Source organism: Macrobrachium rosenbergii, chromosome 41, assembly GCF_040412425.1.
Source record: "Macrobrachium rosenbergii isolate ZJJX-2024 chromosome 41, ASM4041242v1, whole genome shotgun sequence".
Lineage (NCBI taxonomy): Eukaryota > Metazoa > Arthropoda > Malacostraca > Decapoda > Palaemonidae > Macrobrachium > Macrobrachium rosenbergii.
The window spans coordinates 6,098,255-6,120,678 of NC_089781.1; the positions used below are offsets into that span (position 1 = coordinate 6,098,255).

General features: G+C 39.4%; 1 protein-coding gene across 2 annotated transcripts in view; it reads right to left on the minus strand.

Annotated features, from left to right (window-relative positions):
• Positions 1 to 22,424, minus strand: part of rempA (intraflagellar transport protein rempA) — a 77,148-nt gene that overhangs the window by 19,473 nt on the left and 35,251 nt on the right. For both annotated transcript variants that reach the window (XM_067083813.1, XM_067083814.1), the window contains 7 exons: positions 16,962 to 17,151; positions 16,584 to 16,803; positions 15,582 to 15,866; positions 5,984 to 6,149; positions 4,444 to 4,593; positions 1,873 to 2,027; positions 1,030 to 1,207 (listed from right to left, as the gene is read on the minus strand). In XM_067083813.1, coding sequence (XP_066939914.1) covers positions 1,030 to 1,207; positions 1,873 to 2,027; positions 4,444 to 4,593; positions 5,984 to 6,149; positions 15,582 to 15,866; positions 16,584 to 16,803; positions 16,962 to 17,151 — 1,344 coding nt within the window. The remainder of the gene's footprint in view (positions 1 to 1,029; positions 1,208 to 1,872; positions 2,028 to 4,443; positions 4,594 to 5,983; positions 6,150 to 15,581; positions 15,867 to 16,583; positions 16,804 to 16,961; positions 17,152 to 22,424) is intronic.

A 22,424-nucleotide genomic window follows, 5' to 3' on the forward strand; every position in this document is an offset into this window, starting at 1 on the left:
GTGTGTTTCTGTGATACATAGTCGACCCCTGGTATTCATGGGGATGCGTACCACTAACCCCTGCAAACAGCTAAAATCTGCGAATACTTGACACCCCTCTAAAAACACTTATAACTGCCTATTTTGACAGTTCAAAACACCAAAAAAGCCTCTAAAAATGTTTATATGTACCTGAATATTTTAATAGTTTTATCACAAAAACTAGTCACGAAAATATGAAAATACAGTAATTTGTGAATATTTCTCTATGAAAAATACCGCAAATATGCAAATTTTCCGCGAATAATGTGTACAGTATATATGTTCTACAGAGAAATCTGCGTATAGGTGAAGCTGCGAATCCAGAACCACAAATAGGTGATGCTGCGAATCTGGAACTGCGAATAGGCGGGGGTTCACTGTAATGTGATTATCAGTGCGTATTTGCATTCGAGATGCAAACCAAAGAGTCATCTAAAAAGGCTTTGCCACAGAGGAAATGTCCTGCGGTAGGTAACAACCCATGCTTTTGTTATCTATAACTTCTCGATGCTGATCCTCATTCGACTTGTAGCAGATGCAGATCAAACGATTGCAATGGATGGATGCGGAGAAGCTGAGAGAATGCTGGTCTTCACTAGGCCTTAAGTTATATGATAAAGAATTAATATCAAACTTATCTTGTACCAATCACTTCCTGAATTTTCACTAACATCAACTACTCTTAATCATCTGAGATAATTAATTATAAATGAGCATAAATTAAATGACAAGAGTAATACACACCAAATCAAAACACACTTACACAAGCATTGTCAAAATGGCATCTACATTATATGAATAAAAGGAATACGATACAAGACACTTCTCAAAAAGCAAATATATAATACACGCTTAAAATATGAAATACAGTTCTAACTTCAATTTCTTCCATTCACAGGCCAAATAAAACTAGAAAAATAAACAAGTAAAAAATTAAACTACTCATAAAATACGAACAATTTTATTTTGCATGAAAAATTTAACAAGCCATTCAGCATCTGAACTTACATGCATCCCAAGCTGAAGAGCAAGCATAGCTACTCTAGCATCTAACTGCGGCTCCTTCATTGCATGACGAAGTGCTCTAGCACCTCTTGCATGACTCATGTTACCAAGGCAAAGGGCGGCTACATCTAATCGTTTTGTTTTGACGCACATCTTGGCCATGTTTTCCCAAACAGTCTCACTGATGAATAATCGAAGATGGTGTTAGTATTCTATCATTTAGAAGTGAACTTAATTTAGGAAACATAAGTACAGTTAACTTTATTAAAGAAACCAGTACAGTAAGGATGCAGAAATACCAAAAACAGAGGAATACTAGTCAAATCTCCCTCCCATATAGCAACCAAAAAGCTGCCAAAACACCTAGTTAATTTTCATATCAAATAGCCCAAAACCAATGCAAAACTGAGGTTACATAGCATGCACTGAGAACATTAGTACTGTATACCAAAAGAAAAGTACAAATAACAAGACGTTAATTTGTGGAGTAAAAATAGTGAAGCACAATAGCCTCAGGGTAAAACATTTTAATACAACACACCATGAAAAATTCTGTGATCCTTATGAAGGTTTATGAGAGAGAGAGAGAGAGTTACATCTAGGTTTATCTGGGAATTCAAACGTTAATTACAAGATAGTCTACTTTGAAAAGTAATTATGTAACAGCTAAACCCACATACACTAAAATGGAATTTATTCAGCAAATTGTAGACCAAACTTAAATTATTCTCCAGATATGCACATTACCTTATACTAAATCATCAGCCTTATCTACATGCAATATCTTTACTGGAATGTTAACAAAACTGTAAAAAAGGTACATATCAAAAATATGTAAACACTTACCTCTTGATGGCTTTAATTGCTTTGAATGCATCATCCATATTTCCAATTGACAAGTAAAATGAAAAATTCAACATTGCATCCTTCGTTGCTTTATCACAGTTTTCCAGGCCAACAAAATCTCTCATGACTTTTTGAGTGACAGCACTCTTCTCATTCTAAACAAAATATAAAATAAAATTTCATTAAAGCTTAACATAAACACAGAACTTCATACATCATTAATATTAAAATCTGCAGTATTCATTCATTAATCATTAGAATAGCCGTCCCACCAATATAACTTTCAAGATGTATTCCTCCAAGTGATTTTCAACTACTGTGATAAAATAGTTAACCCCTCTGTCATTTACAAAATCAAAATTTGTCAATCAAAATCACTCATGTACAGAAGATAAGAGGCTTGTTTCTAGAGTCATAATGTTGCCTGTTCTCAAATCATATGAAAAAAAAAAAAAAATCTGACATTGGGCAACCAAGTGGGACAATAAAAACAACAGACTGAAACTAAAAAGCACAAAACAAACAATAAGATCAAAGGGTTACTGCAAAGAGTATCACATACTAGTTTTTAAATATTACCAAAACTTTATCATGACTGAATTATATAATATTTATGATAAGTCATTTACCTTCACAACGCATACAAAACTACTTACACAAAATAGCGGAATGTCAATAGCACAAATCACTTCATACACAACTGATGATTGATAGCTAGAATGCCAAACAGTTACAGTAATACCTCTACCTTAACTTGGATAGACATTCTAAATGGTAATTTCAGTTTGCCTTTGCCTAGCAATGTAAAAAAAAAAGTTAAACTGGCACATACTGTACCTAGTAACCCTTCAAGTTATAAGACTTTCTTACATATCAGCTATATTATTTTGAGGACATTTTGCTAAGCCATCTTCTCAGAAGTGTGATGCATTTTGCAAATCTTGTAAATGGATGAGGTCTAAATTAGTTTAGCTTATGCTAGGAACCATATATAACTACTCCCAGCTGTGGGATGTCTTAAATATTCAAGTGTAGGTTATACTACAAATCTTTGTTACTTTCATTTGAAATTCTTCCTAATTACTGTTTTAATGCAATGTAATCAACCTGATTTGTCAGTCTGGGTTATCCTTTATGTGAGACATTCTGTGTTAATGAAGCTGGTAACTGCATTATATGTAGACTGTTGGTCTACAATAGGTGGTTCACCAAACTTTAATATTGAAGCACTAGTGACACCCGAATTCAAGGGCATGGTCAATTCCATAGGTTTAATTTCTACCAGATGCCAAATAATCACTTTCTTCAACAGACTGAAGAACTGTGGGATCTATCTGATTAGTATTTGGACTTATTTCCATCCTAATACTTCCGCCTGTGATCGAGGTGGGAAGAGTTTGCTCTTCAGCTTTGAGACAGAATTACTTCATTATCTGTACTATGTTTTTTTTTTCTCCTTATACATGAATCTTACAATTTTTTTCCTAACTGGAGATTGTGTAATCTTATCATTTTTTATGAACTTTAAGTTTCACAGATAGGTTGAGTTTTTGGTAGTGTACTAGATTTCATTATACCCTCTATGTTATTTTTCTTTTTCTTCTGGTGAGGTACTATCTGATGGTCTTTATTTGAATATTTTACTACTTTCATTCATGTTCATTTCTTAAATATTTTTAGGCATGATATGTTCTTGATGCTTCAAAGGTATTAAGAATCATAAAGAGGACTTCTCCTTTTTACTCTTGCATTATTAATTTAACATCTCGAGTGCATTAGTTACTCGTTAAATTTGTCATTACTTTGTCATTTGCTCTGGTTCTGGTCTTTTTTTTTGTTCACATGTTTGTTTCTAAGATGGATCACTAAAGCAATTTGCTTTCACCTCTAGTTTAGTTTCTCTGAATTCATTCATGCCCTCTTAAAGTATTTTTCATTATGTATTACACTCGTAATGTAAGCATAATTGATTTCGCATGAGGGTTTTGATGACAATGGACATAAATCCTCCCCAAAATTGACCCCACCACTAGAAGCAAAGTGTGACATGACTTTCATCTAACCTGACTACACCAGCTACTCATACTCAACAAATGATACATCATGCTATCCAACACTACCTTCCTTCTTGTGCTGAGTGATCAGAATCATATTCAAAGCTGTCCATGGATTATCATCTTAAGATTAATCATGATGATGTAAGGAAGTGAAAAAAACTGAATAAATTGTAAGAAATCCTAGATATTTACTTTAGAAAAAGTACTTAGGGTCAAGTTACTAGCCAGCTGTAGGTAGTTGTTCTCTGAAGCCCTAACCATTGGCAAGATGTTAGGAGTTCAAGGACCAATGACCTAGCATAGAACTGACCACCCCAAGCTGGCAACAGTCAAGAATGAATAGGTGAGAGAGGGGTCACTCACCAACACTGCTGTAACTTTGGCTAATAGTACAGGTACAGTATTAATACTTGAGTGTTAATGGTCTAACAAAAACCAGTACAAGTAGATAAAAGACTATTCAAAAAACAAATGGCCTTGTGTATACAGATACACACACATAACAAAAACTAACCTTTGACTCAGCATCGTGAGCATTAAGCAGATAAAAGAAAGGAACTTGTACCCCAAGGAGGCGCGAGTAGGTAGGAGTAAGTGGAAAAACATCTTGAACGATTGTTCCATGATCAGCACTTACAAACAAAGACACTAACATAACAGCAGGCTGAAAAAAATACACAGAAGCACAACCATTAATCATAATATATCAATTAAACCATATGAGTATCATTCTAAAGACAACCCACATTCAAGTAACTGTGATACAGTGCACTATTTAAATATTTCTAATCCTGCATTAACACAGCTTATTGTTTGACTGACTACAGAATATATGTTTGTGACATTTTCTAACAGCACTGAAATAACATAACACTCTTTACTATGTAGATTTAACTATGGCTGAAAAATTACATCTAAAGCATCTCCATATTTCAATATGTAACACAGACACCACCCTACTTACGAACAAGTTATGTTCCGAAAAGCCGTTCATAAGCTGAACTGTTTGGAAGTTGGTTACAGTACTATACTCTTCACGCCTACATAAGTACAGTATGATATAAAGGCAATACAGTACTGTATGTTTTTTCATCCTAAAACACAACTCACTGTACATACAGTACTGTACTTTATACTGTAGAATAGGTGTACAGAACAAAATTTGAACTTATGGGTGGCAAAAGGGAGAGCTCTGACCAGAATTTTAATTTGCAATCCCGTTTGTTTGTACCTCTGAATGTTTGTAAGTTGAAAGTTTTAAGTAGGGTGGTGTCTGTATATCATCATATCAATACAGGTAGTTACAAAAGAGTACAGAAAGGTAGGCCACTGGGAGCCGATATTTGCATGTGATCTGGTTTTACTGTAGAATCAGAGAAAGAGGTTGTAAAGATGTTTGAAAGATGGAATAATGGAATGGAGAAATGAGTTAAAACAATGTAAGCAAAATAAAAGCATGTGGTGTTATGAAAAAAACAAAGGAAAAACTATAGTCAAGAATCCAGTTAGCAGACAGACTGAAAATTTATGAAAGATATTTGAGACCCAAACTGCTCTATACACCAGACATGTGGGCACTTACAGAGAAAAAGGAAAGGATTTCTGAGCTGTATGATTACAAAATGCTAATATTATCTATTGGGGTGTGGTGGGATGATCATATTACAGACGAGGGAGATATGGAGAGATGTAAAATACTCAGCAGCTGAAAAATACAGATTATTTGGAAATGTTATGAGAAGAGATGAGAAACAGTTTGTCAAAAAGTAGCAGATATGGAAATCGCAGGACAAAGCCCACTAAGGTGACTCAGAAAATCAAGGAAAAGGAGCAAAGCGGCTGCAGGCAAAAAGAGCATAAGATAGAAAAAAGTGGAGATAACTCATTTCACATCAAACCCCATAGGAGGAAATCTGACTTAAAAACCAATGAAAATGTCATATAATATTTTAAGCTGAAACAATGCAACCAAAAATAAAAAAAAAATTTATGTCAATTATTATTATTTATTGCTTTACAAGATAATATGACAAAACTAATCACATTGTACTAACCCTCTCCTCTTCCTTATTATTATTGGATGCCAGATAATGATCATTTTTCTTTTTCTTACTCTGTATTGCTTTGGCCTCACAGACCAACAGACGGGGGTCCTCAAGGTCCCACATGTGTGACATGACAAATCTTCCACTGATTTCCCTGGCCATTTCTTTTTTGGCTCTGAAATTCAAAAGTGTAAAATAGAGACAATTTACAATGAAACCTTTACTCTACGTTAAAATTTTTATATCAAATCTACTGTACACAAAAATTTTAGTAATGTACTGAATTTCAGGCAGTACAACACTTGGGTTGGTGAAATAATCCTACATAAAGATCATATGATAAATAAGCATGTAAACAAAAGATAAGATTATTACATTGAAAAGAACAGTTGTCATAAATTACAGAATTAAGAATACAAAAACATGAAGAAAATAGACTAATTATCTGTTACAATCATTTGCTTATCAACATTATGCAATGATTTCGACAGCAGGTATCTCATACCAGGCAAAGTTTAATACACCCACCACAAAGATTAAAACTGTCAACATACCCATCCCAGTCTCTCCTACATATATTTTTCATCTACTAAGGCCTCTAATTACTGTATCTTTAAAGAACTTGTCCTAATATAGTCCAATCATAACTAAAAGAAACATCACAATTTTTTAATCAATTTTATTTTTCCTAACATTCAAACCTGAAGTCTTTACACTGGGAAAGTTCTCCTGCACAGCTGGAATACCGATTATGAAAAAATTTGACGCAATACGATCAAGGAATGGCAGAGTAATACATAGCATCACCCAATGGGACCAGCAAGTGAGAAGAGTCTCCTCTCATTTCCCCCAAAAGGATCTCATGAAGTACCAGTGATCTTCCAGCCCATGAAAACTGAATGCGGGGTGGCTGAGGTGGGCCATTAATGTTAAAGGCCTCAGGTTTGTATGTTAGGAAAAATACAAATTGATTAAAAATTTGGGATTTGTTCCCATAAAAATACAAACCTTCGGCCTTTACATTGGGAGACTTACTTACTTTTGGGAGGAAAAGTAAGCACTGACCGACTGCAGGTCCGGCCCACCTGGGATCACTTCCTGACCATTGTTGGAGTACTGTATAGGAAGGAGTTGAAAGCCTCTGACTAAAAGGAGAAAATGTTTTCCTAGTAGCCAGACATCCAGGCTTTTGCCACAATGAGAATAAGATTCCACAACATGCCAAGAAGAAAGGGAGGATTTGTATTTGTTTTGTAAACAAACAACTGGTTAACTTCCTTGACCTATGAAGAAAATACTGTTTATAGAGAGAAGGAAGGTGTCATTTCTAGTCCTGAGATTTATTTATTGTATGAAAAATAAAGAAAAGGGTAGATTCCCTCCTCAGCTTGTATCTAGACAGATCCATACTGAAGATTGCTCTCTTCATTGCTCACTGGGAATGAAGAAGAGAAGACAAAGGAGAAAGGAATAATACCACTCACTGCAATCACAACTTCTTTCACACCAACATCTAGACTAAATACAATTTGTCCACAAGGAGCACTGCTGCGTTAGACAACTTGTTGGGCAGCCACCACCAGGCCCAAGGAAAAGGTGTCCAAGGACCTATGAGTGATGTCTTTCAGGTAGAAAAAGGTGAAGGTGGTCTGACAATTCCATGTACCAACCCTCAAAACTCTTTGAACTGATAGATTCTTTCTAAAAGCGATGGATAGGCCGACACCCCTAAAATCATGAGCTTTAGGTCATACTGAGCTGTCATCTACATTAGAGAAGAAGTACAGTACTGTATATGCACTTTTAATAACCTCCCAAATCCAGAAGGAGATAGTATTCTTGGAAACTTCTTTCTTGTTCTGGCCAGTACTAACAAAAATCCTTCGACACCCAGGTCTGAGGTATCGACTTCTTTTAAGATAGTAGCATAGTGCTTGAACTGGACATAAGAGCATTTCACTAGGATCATCACCAACAACGTCTGCAAGAGACAGAATTAAAAAGGTCTTAAATCTGTCATTGGGAACCAATGAATTCAGAGTCTTAGCCACAAATTCCAGGACAAATTCAAAAGACACTAGATTCCAGCCCCTAGAGTGTTTCACCTCAAAAAAGAGGCCATGAAGTTCCCCAACTCTTTTGGCTGATGCTAAGGCAAGCAAAATCACTGTCTTGAGGGTTGAAGCCCTATCCGAAAAACCCCGTAAAGGCTCATATGGGGCATGAGTAATGCTGCCAAGAACCACGGTCAAATCCCAGTTAGGACACTTGAGTTCCTTAGGTGGACAGGATTGCTCAAAACTTTGTAAAAGCATAGAGATCTCCCATGAGGAAGAAAGATCCCATCCTTTCAGACAAAGAACGAGTCCTAAAGCAGTCATGTAACCCTTAACGGCTGACACAGAAAGGAGCTTTTCCCTACGTAGGAAATTGAGGAAGTCAGCTACTTGCTGAATAGAAGTTCCAACCAAAGAGATACCCCATTGACGACACCAATCACAGCAGACTGCCCACTTCCCCTGGTACACGGCTGTTGGCGATTTCCTGAGATATCCAGACATCTCTGACCCTGCCCTGCAAGAAAAGCCTCTCGCTCGCAGGAGATACTGGATAGTCTCCAACAGTCAAGAGACAGGGACTTCATTAACTGATGATATCTTTAGAGCTAGAAGGTAGGGTACTACTCAGCTACCAAAGTCATCCTGAGGTTCTGTGAGGTCATTACCCTGTTGATCACCTGATGAATCAGGCAAAAGGGTGGAAAGGCATAAACGTCCAGGTTGTACCACAAATGTTGAAGGGCATCTTCCAATGCTGCCCAAGGGTCCAAAGCTACTGAGAAGAATACTTCTAGTTTCCTGTTGAAATGGGTGGTGAACAGATACACCATCGGCGTTCCCCAAGGGAGAAACAGCCTTTCCAACACTTCTTGGTGCAATGACCACTCTGTTCCCAAGACTTGACTTTGACAACTCAACTTGTCTGCTGCTATGTTTCTTTTGCCTGGAATGTACCTAGCTGACAGAACCACCAAGTGATTTATTGCTCACTGATGTAACTGGACTATCAAATTGTTTATTTAAACCACCACAGTGGTGTTGTCGGACATCACCACAATGGAATGACCTGCTACCTGATCTTGAATTCCTAAAGAGCTTTTAGTTTCAGGACATTGATGTGATGTTTTTCCTCTGGGCTCCAAAATCCTGAAGTCAAAAGCTCTTCCATATGAGGCAACAACCCTTCAGTTGAGGCTTCCAAGAAAAGAAGGATCTCTGGAAGAGGAGTTCGAAGGGACATCCCTAACGTCAGGTTCCCGTCGTCCAGCCACCATGTCAAGTCCTGTCTGACTTCCTTCGATAGGGGGACACAGAAGAATGGAGAATCCCTCACTGGGGACCAAAAATCTTTCAACCTCCACTGTAAAAAGCAGAGGTGAAGTCAGCTGTGAGGGACAAGCTTATCTCAAGATGACAGGTGACCTAGAACAACTTGCCACTGACATGTAGGTTGTTTCTGTTTCAATAAGAATGACCTCACAACCGTCTTGAACTTTTCTATTCTCTGATCTGAAGGAAAGACTCGGCAAGACTGTGTGTATTAACATACGTACCCAGGTAAAGAATCCTTTGGCTGGGGACGAGATTTGACTTCTCCAAATTTATCAAAACCCCAGGCTGAGACAAAACTGAAGAAGACAGTCCCTGTCTTGGATCAGTTTCACTCAAGAACTTGCTGGACCAGCCAGTCATCAAGATATCTGACAATGCGAACCTCTTGAGAATGAGCCCAAGTCGAAACCAGAGTGAGCACCCTTTGAACACTTTAGGGGCGGTCGAGAGGCCAAAGCATAGAGCCTTGAACTGATAAACTGTATCTTCCAGAACAAAACAAACGAACTTGCGTGATGACTGGTAAACTGGAATCTGGAAGTAGGCATCCCTCAGGTCTATTGTCAACATAAAGTCGTTCTGTCTGATGGCAGCTAGAACCATACAGGGAGTTTCCACCCTGAAACAAGTCTTCCTGGTGAAATAATTCGAGTCGATAGATCTATAACAGGTCTCCAGGTGCCCAATGCCTTCTCTACCAGGAAAACTCGACTGTAGAAACCCATGGAAGGATCCTTCACTAATTCCACAGCTCCCTTCCCCATCATCTCCCTCACCTCATTCTGGAGAGCCAGATCCTTTGGAGAGTCTGGAAGGTATGTCCTCTGATGGAGACAATGATCTGTGAGAGGAGGACAGAACTTGAAAGGGAGTAGATTTCCCACCCAAAGAACATCTACTACCCAATCTTCTGCTCCTATCTGTTGCCAAGTCATCCAACAGCTCGCCAGGCACCCCACCACCAAAGGCAGCGGATGGGGAGAGGCACCCTCTCTAGTGTTTCCCACCTCTAGCTCTGCCTCTGCTTCCCCTTCCGCCTCTAGGAGGCCACGGCTGAAAGGGGCATGGCTGAAAGGGGCATTGCTGACAGGTGGTCTCCTAGTTTTAGGAGATGATTGTCATTCCCTACGAGGACACATCTGAGGCTATGACTTTCTCTGCAAAACTTGCTATCTTGCTCTAGCTACATTGGGAGGAGTAGACCCTGATGATTTAGAAACTGCTTGCTGAACCAGACAGTTGTTGGTGTCAGCTCTCCTCCGATCAATTGCAGTCTGAACCTGGTCTTTCAGAAAAAGAGAAGACTATTCCAATAACATTCCTTTCCTTAATGCTAACATGGACTCAAGCTGATGTACCTAGACACCCTAGAAAGGGTGGATCCCTCCTCTTCAGCAACCAGATGGCCCACATATTTGCAGTCAAGTGGGTCAGAAAAAAAATGGTTTAGCCCCCAGACTGTAGGAGACGGAAGAAGGATGAACACTCCTTAGAGTCTTTGAGAAGGCCGTCGCAGAAATCTTGCCCACTGCCGTAGACCACAGGTCTAGCCAAGACAATGCTTGTAAGGCTAAGAAAGCTGAAGCCTCCACAGACGGTGCTTCTTGGAAGGTAAAAGAAGAGTTGTCCCCCTTGAACTGATCTAAGGAAGGACTTGGTCCCAACCTAACAAAGTCCTAATCCAATTGTCTTGGTTGCAGGGTGATTCTTCTGGAGGCATAAAAATGCCTGTGCCTATGAAGAGGAAGTGGAAGCAACTTGAAGGATCGCCCACAATGTGGTGAATTGTCCTTTCCACAGATAAGAGCATCTACTTGTTCCAAGGCAAAATTAGCGAGATTGGCAAAGGGTAATCCTACCAATGTCCTTGCTTCTTTCTTGGGGCATAGGAACTTCTCAAGGCCTGAAGATCGGTCTGAAGAAGCGGTCGCAGTTTCTTCTAAGTCTTTCTTGGGCCCTAGGAACTTCTCAAGGCCTGAAGATCGGTCTGAAGAAGCGGTCGCAGTTTCTTCTAAGTCATACTTTCTAATCGTTTCAACAACTTTACTGTATGTCTTGGCCAGTTCATTAGTATCAAGAGCAACAGGTAGAGGATCCTCCAATTCTAAACCTCAAGAGCTCCCAGCAGCTCTAACCCGGGAATCTCCAACTTCTACTTCATCTCGATAAACAACTGGAGCATATGCACGTTCAGGACCTAAAACCTTCTAGGTTGGTGCATAAAGATTAGAATCTGAAATATCAAACTCACTCTTAGGTTGAAAAGAGGAGCTTTCTTTACATCCTCTAAATCCCCATGAAGTAGAGGGAATTGGAGATGGAGGCCTAGATGTAGAAGCAGGTCGATGAATCTTGCGTGGATGAGCAGGAGTGAGAGTGGAGGAGAATGTCCTCTACTAAAAGAGTGACGAGGAGAATGGCCTCTACTGTATGAGCGCTGCCGAGGCTGATGTCGCAGTCGAGCAGGGCTTCTGTAACACAGGGATTTGTTGAGACCATTGTCGCAGCCATAAATGAGATGAATTCCAAGGAGAGGAATCATGCCCTTGAGGCCATTGTGGTGAGTTGACTGTTGCAGGTGAAAAACGACTTGAATGAACGGGAGTAGGTGCAGGAATGTTATGGTCGAGAAAACAAGGTTGAGAAGGAAGATGCAGCTTTACAAGGCTTGATTTCTTGACGGGAGCCTTGTTGTCTTTCCTTCGTACGGTCAGCAACCTAGCAGTCCCTTCTGTATGGCTGGGAGAAGAAGGAATAACAATCACTTCAGGCAAGGCCTGAACTGTTGTTCTCCAAAAATCCATTACTTCGCAGCGATCACGAGAAGATACAGCCGTGACTGAGCAGTCGAGAGGTCTCCCTAACGAAACAGGAGAAGGAGAGCAGGAATCCAAATGTAGACTGCAAATCTTCTTATGAGGAGAAAGCGTTAAGTCCCTCTTCTTCCAACATCTTCTTGGAACTGCACAAATCAAGGAAGACAACAACTTTTGAGAATCTGAAGACGGAGATCTAAAGTGTTTCCTTCTAGGTCTTCTAGAAACAGAGCGGTCAATCTCTTCCAGGACTGCAACCCTCTATAGTAAAGCCTGAAGAGTAGCAGTAGTAGACAACAAAGGACCAGTCGTTGGAAATAGCCGCAGAAGTCATACGTGTAGACATCACTGACACAGCAGACAAAACGTTCCCAGTAGCCAAAGAGGCGAGATGGGATACCATCAGACGAGCAAGTAGTCCCCCCAACTGTGGTTTTCCGGGGAGGCCTAAGGTCAACCAATACTCATGGAAAGTAGAGCCATCTATATCTGAATCTGGAATTAAATCACACACTGAATCTTGTACCTCATCCAAGGGGAAAGAGTGTCCTTAGCAACCCCAGGAGCAGGAAGAGGATCAACATGATCTCCCAAACCCTCTTCTGAAACATCTATTGAGTAAACAACAGACGAACATGAAGGGGTAAAATCTTCCAAGGAAGAAGCAGCAAGAAGACAATTCAGGGAAAGAGAAAGGAACAAGAACGAATGGTGTTGTCAGCTGCCACTGCAGAGTCGAAACCCTCCCATGGCTGAGCAGTGCCCTTCCTCTTGTACTTCTTCTTTGACTCAAAACATCTTCATTGCTCAGGAGACCAATCACAACATTCAGGACAGGGGCTACTGACATTGCAAATGTGAAGTCTACACCTGCTACAAGTTACATGAGGATCATTTTCAACAGAAGCTAGGTAGCAGAAGCAAGGGTTGTTGTCAATACCAGGACACTTCCTTTGCTTCTTAGCACAAGGCTTTGGTAAATCATGGTTTTGTATGATGATGAAGCAAACATATACACAAAAAGACACAATATACACCACACAAAACACAGAACATAGAACCAATTGCAAATGAAATGGCAGGAAGAGAAAAAACTGGCTCTGATAAGATGAGCAGAGAGCATCCGCTCGAGAAGGCGGTTATGAGAATTCTGGTATGTCCCGAGATTCTTTGGGGACAAGCAAGAGGAGACTCCCACTTACTGGTCCCATTGGGTAACACTATGTATTACTCCACCATTCCTTGATCTTATTGCAACGAATTTTTTCAAAACTGGTATTCCAGCTGCGCAGAGAACTTTCCCAATGTAAAGGCCGAAGGTTTGTATTTGTATGGGAACAACTCAATTTTTCCCCTCTTTCTTCCTTAACATTGGTAACAACATTAAAAACCCTTTCAAGTACAAAACTTTGGTATGGTAATAAACCAGTCAGGACATTACTGTGATTTAACACATCTCTTCCTATAATAAACAAGAACAGAAGATTCTTTAAGATATTACAATCATACAGTACAAGTTAACTTGAGTGAACTTCTTATACACAGTAAAACTAACCTAATTCTTATGATTTCTAAAAATCTAAACATATAAAAAAGCTATCCTGTCAATTTCTTCCCACTCGGCTATAAACTTTAAAGTACAATATTATTCAAATACTGATAAAGGAATTTGTTAAATTCAAGCAGAAAGTTAACTGGCCATACTATACAAATTGTCATCAGCATATCTACTCCCAACTAAGTCATGTTCACATACAAATTGAGTAATTTACTCTCAAACAATAATGAAAGTCATTCAGCACTGAAGATAATGGAGAGCCCATTCCCAATTCAAAACTTCTACTTTTAAACAACAAATTCATGATTATAACACACAGATGTGAAAGTCAATCAATTTGCAGAACCTGTGCATGTGTGTAAGTGGTAATGAATTTTCTTTTGAAAATCAGATTTTAATCATAAATTGGAATAGGAATGGGTTCCTCATTATCTTCCATTTTAAGTAATTGAACATGGAATATTTTGGAAGTGAATTGCTTCCAAGGGTATGTCCACAAGACCTAGTCTGCCTTAGAAATGTTGATGACATTCTGTTTATTTATGACCAGTTGATTTAATGCATGAACACCAAGAAACTTATCAGCCTTTGAATAATACTGTACCTTCCATAAAGTTTAAAGCTGGAAAGAAAATTAGATTATTTTTTTCAAACACTTTGGGTATTAGGGAAATTGCTAGATTGATTTATTTACTGTGTACAGTATAACAAAACAACTCTTGTATAAATAAAGTATTCACTTTTAAGTACCAGCAAGTGTTAATGAAGTACAGAGGAAAACGTGTTATAGTTGCACACTAGTTAATGTAAAAAAGTTTGCAAATATAGTTTATAGATCTAATGCTAAGCTTTTACACAGTTTTTCTATATATAAATCCATTAATCATCGATATGTCTAACATCTATGTCCTAAATATCACAGATTCACCATTCTTTTTATATGACAGACAGAAGGCACTCCACTGTGCAAGTGAGGTGCACTGACAGCTCTAACCCCTTGGGGATTTCTTCAGTTCTGCTACTGTCATCACCTTCACTGGCTAATAAAGATACTGTACTGCCAGTCTTATACTAATGCAATGCACCCAAGCTCTGGTAAATAACTGCATACCTTTAATAAGATATCTAGTACAGATATTTATAAAAAATTATGGTAAAACTGATATGGTGCAAAGTTGTGTGATATAAGAAATTAATTCTTAATCATCTAACACAACACATGTAATACACTAGGAAGAAAGAATACTCTGTTCTGACTTTAGGATTACACATATAGTTGAATCTATTTATTGACTATTCAAGTGACCTTAATCTTAGGGACTGCTATTTTAAAATCACCATTATAAGATATCCCTTTTCAAGTTCACAACCACTGTTCTTTGTAATGTAATATTCTAATAATATTTTTATTAAGCTTACTGTTTATGCTTACTTCCCATGCCTACTTCTTATGCCTGAAAAGGCCAACACTTGATGAAGAAACCAATGAAAATTAATCTTTACTTCTGTATTGTGGATATGCATGCATTTTGTAATTGTTAACATTCCCACAATAATGTGAGTACTTCACTTTACTTGGGTAGAACTTTATCAAACTTACATGGCTAACTATATAAAAAGTTTAACCAGACCACTAAATTATACTACTCAACTCTCATAAGGGCACTATAAAGTACAGTATTTGAAGTCTGACTTAAGAAAAAATTTGGACCAGATCTTTAAAGCAATTGCTCTGGAGATTCCACATGCAAGTGAAGTTAACATTATTGTAAGATTATAGATGTAACAGCACATTACCATAATACATCCTTATAAAAATTTTTTCATCTTAATCAAATTACCTGTCTTGAAGTCCTATATCTTTGGAACTTGCACTTTCAGCAGAATTAGGAGGGGCTGATGTGTCAACATCATCATCCTCTGCATGACCAGATGCAAAATTGAAGTAAGTTATATTGTCATGTTCTACATCCCAAATATACAGCTTTGGGTCAGGAAGCAGGGAAGTCTGAGCAACAGCTACAGAAACCCTCGTGCCACTACAGTTACAGCGGGCAGAAATGATCTCGCCAAAGTCTTTGATGGCGTCACTCATTTTTTTACCTTGAGTGTGTGGTTTCGCTTCCCTGTGAGAAGAAATAGTAACCTTAATAGTTTTCTATTTGATGATCATTGTCCGTACCTGTATTATAAACATCTCCAGTGATTGTCAATAAAGTGTGCTTTACAAAATGGTATTGTGATTGCTTCATTGTTGCATTTAATTTAGTTATTAAATCTTACAAAACTGAATTACCCATGAAAGTCACAGGTGAAATGTTTATGTCATTTTGAGTTCATTATCTTACAGGGTGAATTTGCTAGCATTCGAAAATCCACAATTAGATTTGTACATATATGTTAACTCAAATATTTACTGATAATCAAGCTTCATGAGCCTTCTGCATACTGAGAAACCTTGTACTTTAAATTTTAATTGTAAATTTCATCAAAAGAATAGGGTACCTTCTAAAACAATGTAACAACTGTACTTCTTACTATAATTAGATTCCAACCTATTAAAGCCTATTAGAATATCTAGATGTGATCTAATTACCAGCATCTTATTCTGCACTTGCATCCACCACCCAGACTTAAACCAAAACTGAGCTCTATCCTGTACAAATATATAAGCCCATTTTCTCTGTTTCATAGAAGGATTCTCCCTACATGCCAAAAGCAAGAGGGTATTTCAAGAGTTCAAATCTACTTTCCCAAACAATAAACAAACTTACAATATTAGAATTCTTTTTCCATCATGCAACCATATATAATGCTTTAAGTTATCTAATCAAAATTCTTACCTCCTTGACAAATCCCAGAGTCTTATCATTCCTGTTATAGTTGCAGTAACAAGAAAGTTACCACACACATCTAACCCAATTGGTTGACCATCACCTTCTGAAAAACTCAAGGTTTGTTTCACAGTTCCTTGCAAAGATCGAACCTGGATATTATTACCTTCAATAGCAAAAACACTGCCTTCATGTAGAACTGCGCTCTCAGATTCACATGCAAAGGACCCTGCAAAAAATGCAGGTGTTTTAATTTTACTGGATTCCAGTGTAGAAACAAAAATATTTCACACAACAATCAACTGAAATTAAATTGTGAAGCAATTTCTCTCTCTTACAAATATTTTACTGCTCTTGTATTTCCAAAAATTAAAAGAATACACTTACCAATGACTCTCAAGTGTGTAGCATCAGATGTAATTTCATATATAACCATCTTTTTTAAGTTCCATATAAGCAGATGATCAACAGTGTTATTAACGCCCCGCACCTGGATTTCAGAGCGTAATTCTAAATGACTACCTCCTGAAAACACATCCACTGACAGCTGTGTTGGGGATACTTGCACAACAGACACCTGAAAAGAGGGGAACAGAAATTCATTAGTTAAGAAATCTAAAACAAAGAATTCCTAATTGTCACACATAATAAAGGTACTTATTTATCAGTTACTAGCCATCAAAATGCCCAAATACTATTAGAAAAGTACATACGCATTTTCAAGTTTTCTTTTCAACTTCTCTATTTTACTGGTACAGTGGTATGCACAAATTTTGAAGGCACAAATTTTTTTATTTTCTATATTTCTTTATGTGCAAAATAGTCTATATTTGTTTTTTAATTATATAGTTTAATCCTTTTATTTTTCTAAATTATTCAGGTATTTTTGAAAACTGTTCTTAACATTTTTGACAGTTTTAAAATAACAAAATGACAAATTTTTCATAGCTAACAAACATGCAGTCCTAACTTATGGATAATTCTTCTAGCGCCAGCTGGAAAACCAGTAAAAGAAAACACACAAAGAATTGGTGGCAACAAGGTAGGCTGATAGGCCTAGGTGGCACCTGTCAACCTCCTTTGCATACAAGTCGAAGAGATGACACTTCAGTTTCTTCCAGCCCAGGTAACTTGATTGGCTACAGGTGGGCCCTATAAGTTAAGACCGCATGTTTGTTAGCTATGAAAAATACAAATGAAAAATTTGCTGTTTGTTCATATGTGGCACACACCTGGGTTTTAACTTATGGATAGACTCACTTTTGGAAGGAGTAAAGAAAGTCTGGAACCAACTGGAGGCTCAGCACACCTGGTAACTCTTTTCCTGGCTTATAGAAGCCTATGGGAGGGAACTAAAGCCTCTGACATGATAAATAAGTGATTATTTAACAACCAAACTTCTGGGCCTTCATACAATGTGATGCAACAATGTAGAAGGAAGTTAAAGAATTATATCTGTAGGTAACAAACCTTCATAGCCACCAATAGTTTGCTATCAATCCTCTCTCCCCTTGCTAGAGAGTGGAGGACTTGCTTTTGCAAAAGTTTTAATATTCATGTAGGAATAAGTAAAACTCACACAAAAAGGCCGCAGTCTCACCTGTATCAAACCCAATCCAGCAATGTATCCAAGGATCTGTGAGCAGCATCCCACAGATAGAAGGAAATGGAGGTGGTCTGACGAAGCCAAGTGCCAGCCTTCAAAATCCTTAGAACAGACAAGTTCTTTTGAATGCCAAAGAAAGGCCTAGACCTCTAACATCATGTGCTCTTGCATGCACTGTGTTAGGACTGGGGCATGAAGTCGAACCATACGCTTGTCTGATAGTTTCAAGGAGCCAAAAGAAGATCGTATTCTTGGACACTTCTTTCTTGTTCCAGCCAGTGCTAAGGAAAGTCTTCGGCAACCTGGTCTGAGAACGGTGAGTCCTTTTCAGATAGCAGTGTAGTGCTCTGACAGGGCAAAGGAGCAATTCATCTGGATCATTGTCAAGAAAGTCATTAAGGGACTGAAGAGAAAAGGATTCAAATCTGTCATCATGAGAATAGGGGTTTTGAGTCTTAGCCACAAATTCCGGGACAAATTCGAAGGCTACATACGTCCAACCCCTCGTATGTTTGACATCAAAGGATAGGCCATGGAGTTCACCAACTCATTTCAAATAGGCCAGGGCCAACAGGAAAACTGTCCTGAGAGTCAGGTTCCTGTCTGACGCACAACCTAAAGGCTCAAACTGAGCACGGGTGAGGATGCCCAGTACCAGAGTCAGGTCCCAACTGGGTGGTCTAAGTTCTTTTGGAGGACTAGACTGCTCAAAACTCTTGAGAAGCATCGAGATTTCCTATGAGGAGGAAAGATCAACATTCCTCATATGTAGAACTGCACTCAAGGCAGCTCTGTAGCCCTTGATGAAAGACATGGAAAGTCATTTCTCTCTGCAGAGAAAAACAAGGAAGTCTGTTACTTGCTGAACAGAAGTTCCAACTGGAGAAAAACCCCATTGACAACACCAACCACAGTAAATGGCTCACTTACCCTGGTACACAACTGAGGAAGATCTGAGCTAGCCAGACATCTCCAATGCTGCTCTGCGAGAAAAGCCTCTCACTTGTAGGAGACACTGGATAGTCTCCAACTGTGAAGAGACAGGGACCCTACCGAGAAGTGGTGTCTCTGGAAGTGGGGTTGACACAGAAGGTTGTGCACAGAGGAATCTCTCTTGGAGCTTCTGACAGTAGGGTTAGAAGATCAGGGAACAATTCTGCGTGAGGCCACATGGGAGCAACCAGGGTCATTCTGAGATTCTGAGAGGCCATTACCCTGTTCAGACCTGACAGATTTGGCAAAATGGAGGGAAGGCATACAGCCCCAAATTGCCCCAGGGGTGTTGCAGGGTGTCCTCTGCCACTGCAAAGAGATCTGGAACCACAGAACAGAAGACCTCTAGTTTCTTGTTGAATTTTGTTGTAAACAGGTCTATTGGGGGCCCTCCCCACAACTGAAAGAGCTTCTTTGCTATGTCTTGGTGCAGAGACTACTTTGTCCCTATGACCTGACTTCACTGACTCAAATTGTCAGCCACTACATTCCTCCTACCTGGGATATACCTGGCAGAGGTCCAATGAATGATCTATTGCCCACTGATGAAGGACTTCTGAAACTGTCTTAAGATCCATATAATGTTCTCTCCTCAGACTGTGGATCAACTGGTAACTGCAGAAGCAGCAGCTACTGCTTACATCTTTCACTCCTCACAGGAGGAGTGTAACTAAATCAAGTCAAAAGAAATGGAGCTCCTAGACACCACTTCTTGACTGAATAGGAACCAAAAACAAGTGTTGGAGCTTAGTTTAGAGGTATTGCTGATCTCCCGACAAATCAGGCAAAACGACAGGAAGTTGTAAGCCCAAGACTTGAATCACAGATGCGAAAGATGTCATCTAGGCGCCAACAGCATCTGACGTTCCTAGGATATCACTTATCCAAGTACTGACTAGTCCCAATGTTTCTAACCATGGAGATGTCTCCTAGGCGTCAACAGAATCCGGTGCTCCAAGAGGTCACCTATCCAAGTACTGACCTAACCCAATCATTGCTAACTTCGCTGATCGGACGAAAAGCGATACTTTCATTGTGGTTTGGTCAAAGGCTATTATACCCATGGTCCGTAGAGTTAGAGCCAAATATGGTGGTAACATCTTTTGGAGCATCGAGATTGAAGGATTAATTTGTAAAGTCACCACATCGCGCGCCGTAGTGTTTCGGCGGCGCCATTAATTAGAGTCTCCGCTGAGCATGTTTTCTTTGGTGAATTTTCTTCAAACTCAATTAGTCACGCCTAAAACGTGCCAGGTCACGCATTTTTAACCATTTTTACCAATTTATACAAATGTCACACATTGTGTATCACATGTTTCTTCATTCACAGGCATCAAGACTGTATCCATATTGTAGTTCTGTATGTTTTTGTATTGTAATTCATACTCGTTCACTGCATATTATTGTTTATTGTTTCCTCAGGTCACAGTCAATTCCATTGTCTCTCGTGGGACTGGCCGCTATATAAACTGCCTGGATCTGTAATAAAGTAGCAGTAACTTTTACCTGCTCGTTTCTTTGACACCTTACAAATTAACCGCCTTCCTAGATCGAGCAATTCTTCAAAACATTGAGGTGTCAAGACCAATTGTCGCTAACACTGACTCTAGTGAACTTGTCTATCATACAACCATCATCCTGGAATGTATCTGGTTGACTGCTGCTGAGTGTGCTACTGCAAACCTGTGCACTCGCACCGTCAATGGAATGTGTCTGGTTGACCGCTGTGCTGAGTGTGCCGCTGTGCTGAGTGTGCTACTGCAAACCCGTGCACCTGCACCATCAATGGAATGTGTCTGGTTGACCACTGTGCTGAGTGTGCTGCTACGCGTAGTGGCTACTGCAAACCCGTGCACCCACACCGTCAATTAAGGAGATGACTGGGCACTAGCACTCTCCCAACTTTTTGACTAAGGAACTACCATAGTGCTATTCCTTAACAACACTACGGAACGCCTATCCTCAAGTCATGAGGCTTGGAGATCTAAGACGATCCAGGTTATGGAGGTGCAGATTAGGTCAGGCTAGGCTAGGTTTAGTTTAGGCTAGGCTAGGTTGGGTTAGTACCCAACCTAACCTAACCCAACTTAGACCGTTGAAGAACGGGCAACTACCTTCTGGTTGATGCCATGAAACAAGAAGTCCCAGGATACTGAGGTGCAGGATTGGTAAGGTTAGGCTAGAACTAGTTAGGCAAGGCTAAGTACCCAACCAAACCTAACCCAACCTAGTCCCTTGCGGAGCAAGAGACTACCCCCTGGTTGATGCCAGTAGACAAGTAGCTCTAGGATACTGAAATGCAGGTCTGGTAAGGTTAGACTAGAACTAGTTAGGCTAGGCTAAGTTAGGTTAAGTACCCAACTTAATCCAAACCCAACCTAACCTCTTGAAGCATAGGTGAATGCCCTTCAGTTGATGCTTTGAGGCACGGAGTATTTCTGGCGGGAAATGTGTACAACATGCCAAGGGGATACAGGCGGTCCCCGGTTATTGGAGGGGTTCCATTCTGAGGGTGTGATGATAACCTAAAAAATCGCTGCTAACCAAAAATCAGCTATTTTCAGGGCTTATCAGCGCTGAAATCGGTTATTGGCACCTCTGTTAGGTATGTATCGGTGCCAATACCCAATTATCGGCACCAATGAGCGGAAATCGGCGATTTTTGGCACCAAAAATTGCCAATTTTCATTGCTAGACAAGTGCCATAAAACCAGATCACTGTTAACCAAGCCCGCCATTATCCAGGGACTGCTTGTAGTTGCCGCCTCACCATTAGGCTAGGTTTTTTCACCTCTGAGAGAAGATGGGAAGGAATGGGGGAGACCTTGTCGAAGACCATGACCCCCCTCTTCATCTTCAAGAATTAGTCTTCATCCTTGTGCTAAAAAGAGTATTGCAGAAGAAAACACTGAGGCTGTTGTAACAAGGAGCAGGCCTGATCCATAGATCTACGTAGCTAGAAAATAATTCCGATCACACAAGGGAAAAACCTTGCACGATCAGAATTGATTGAATCTTGTTCTGGAAGTGTAGGTCAGTATGGTTTTACAGATCTTCACTTTAAACAAAACCAACCTGCAGTAGAAAACGAACAGGAATCCGAGGAAATACATGCTGACGAACTGTAACTACCTTGGCTCAAGGAGTCTAAGGTTAATATTAGTGTAGGAACAATCAAGAGTCAATGTTCGAATGTGAATGATGAAACAGAGATTTCTTCCTACCTGAAAAATGTAGAAGTTTCTGGAGGA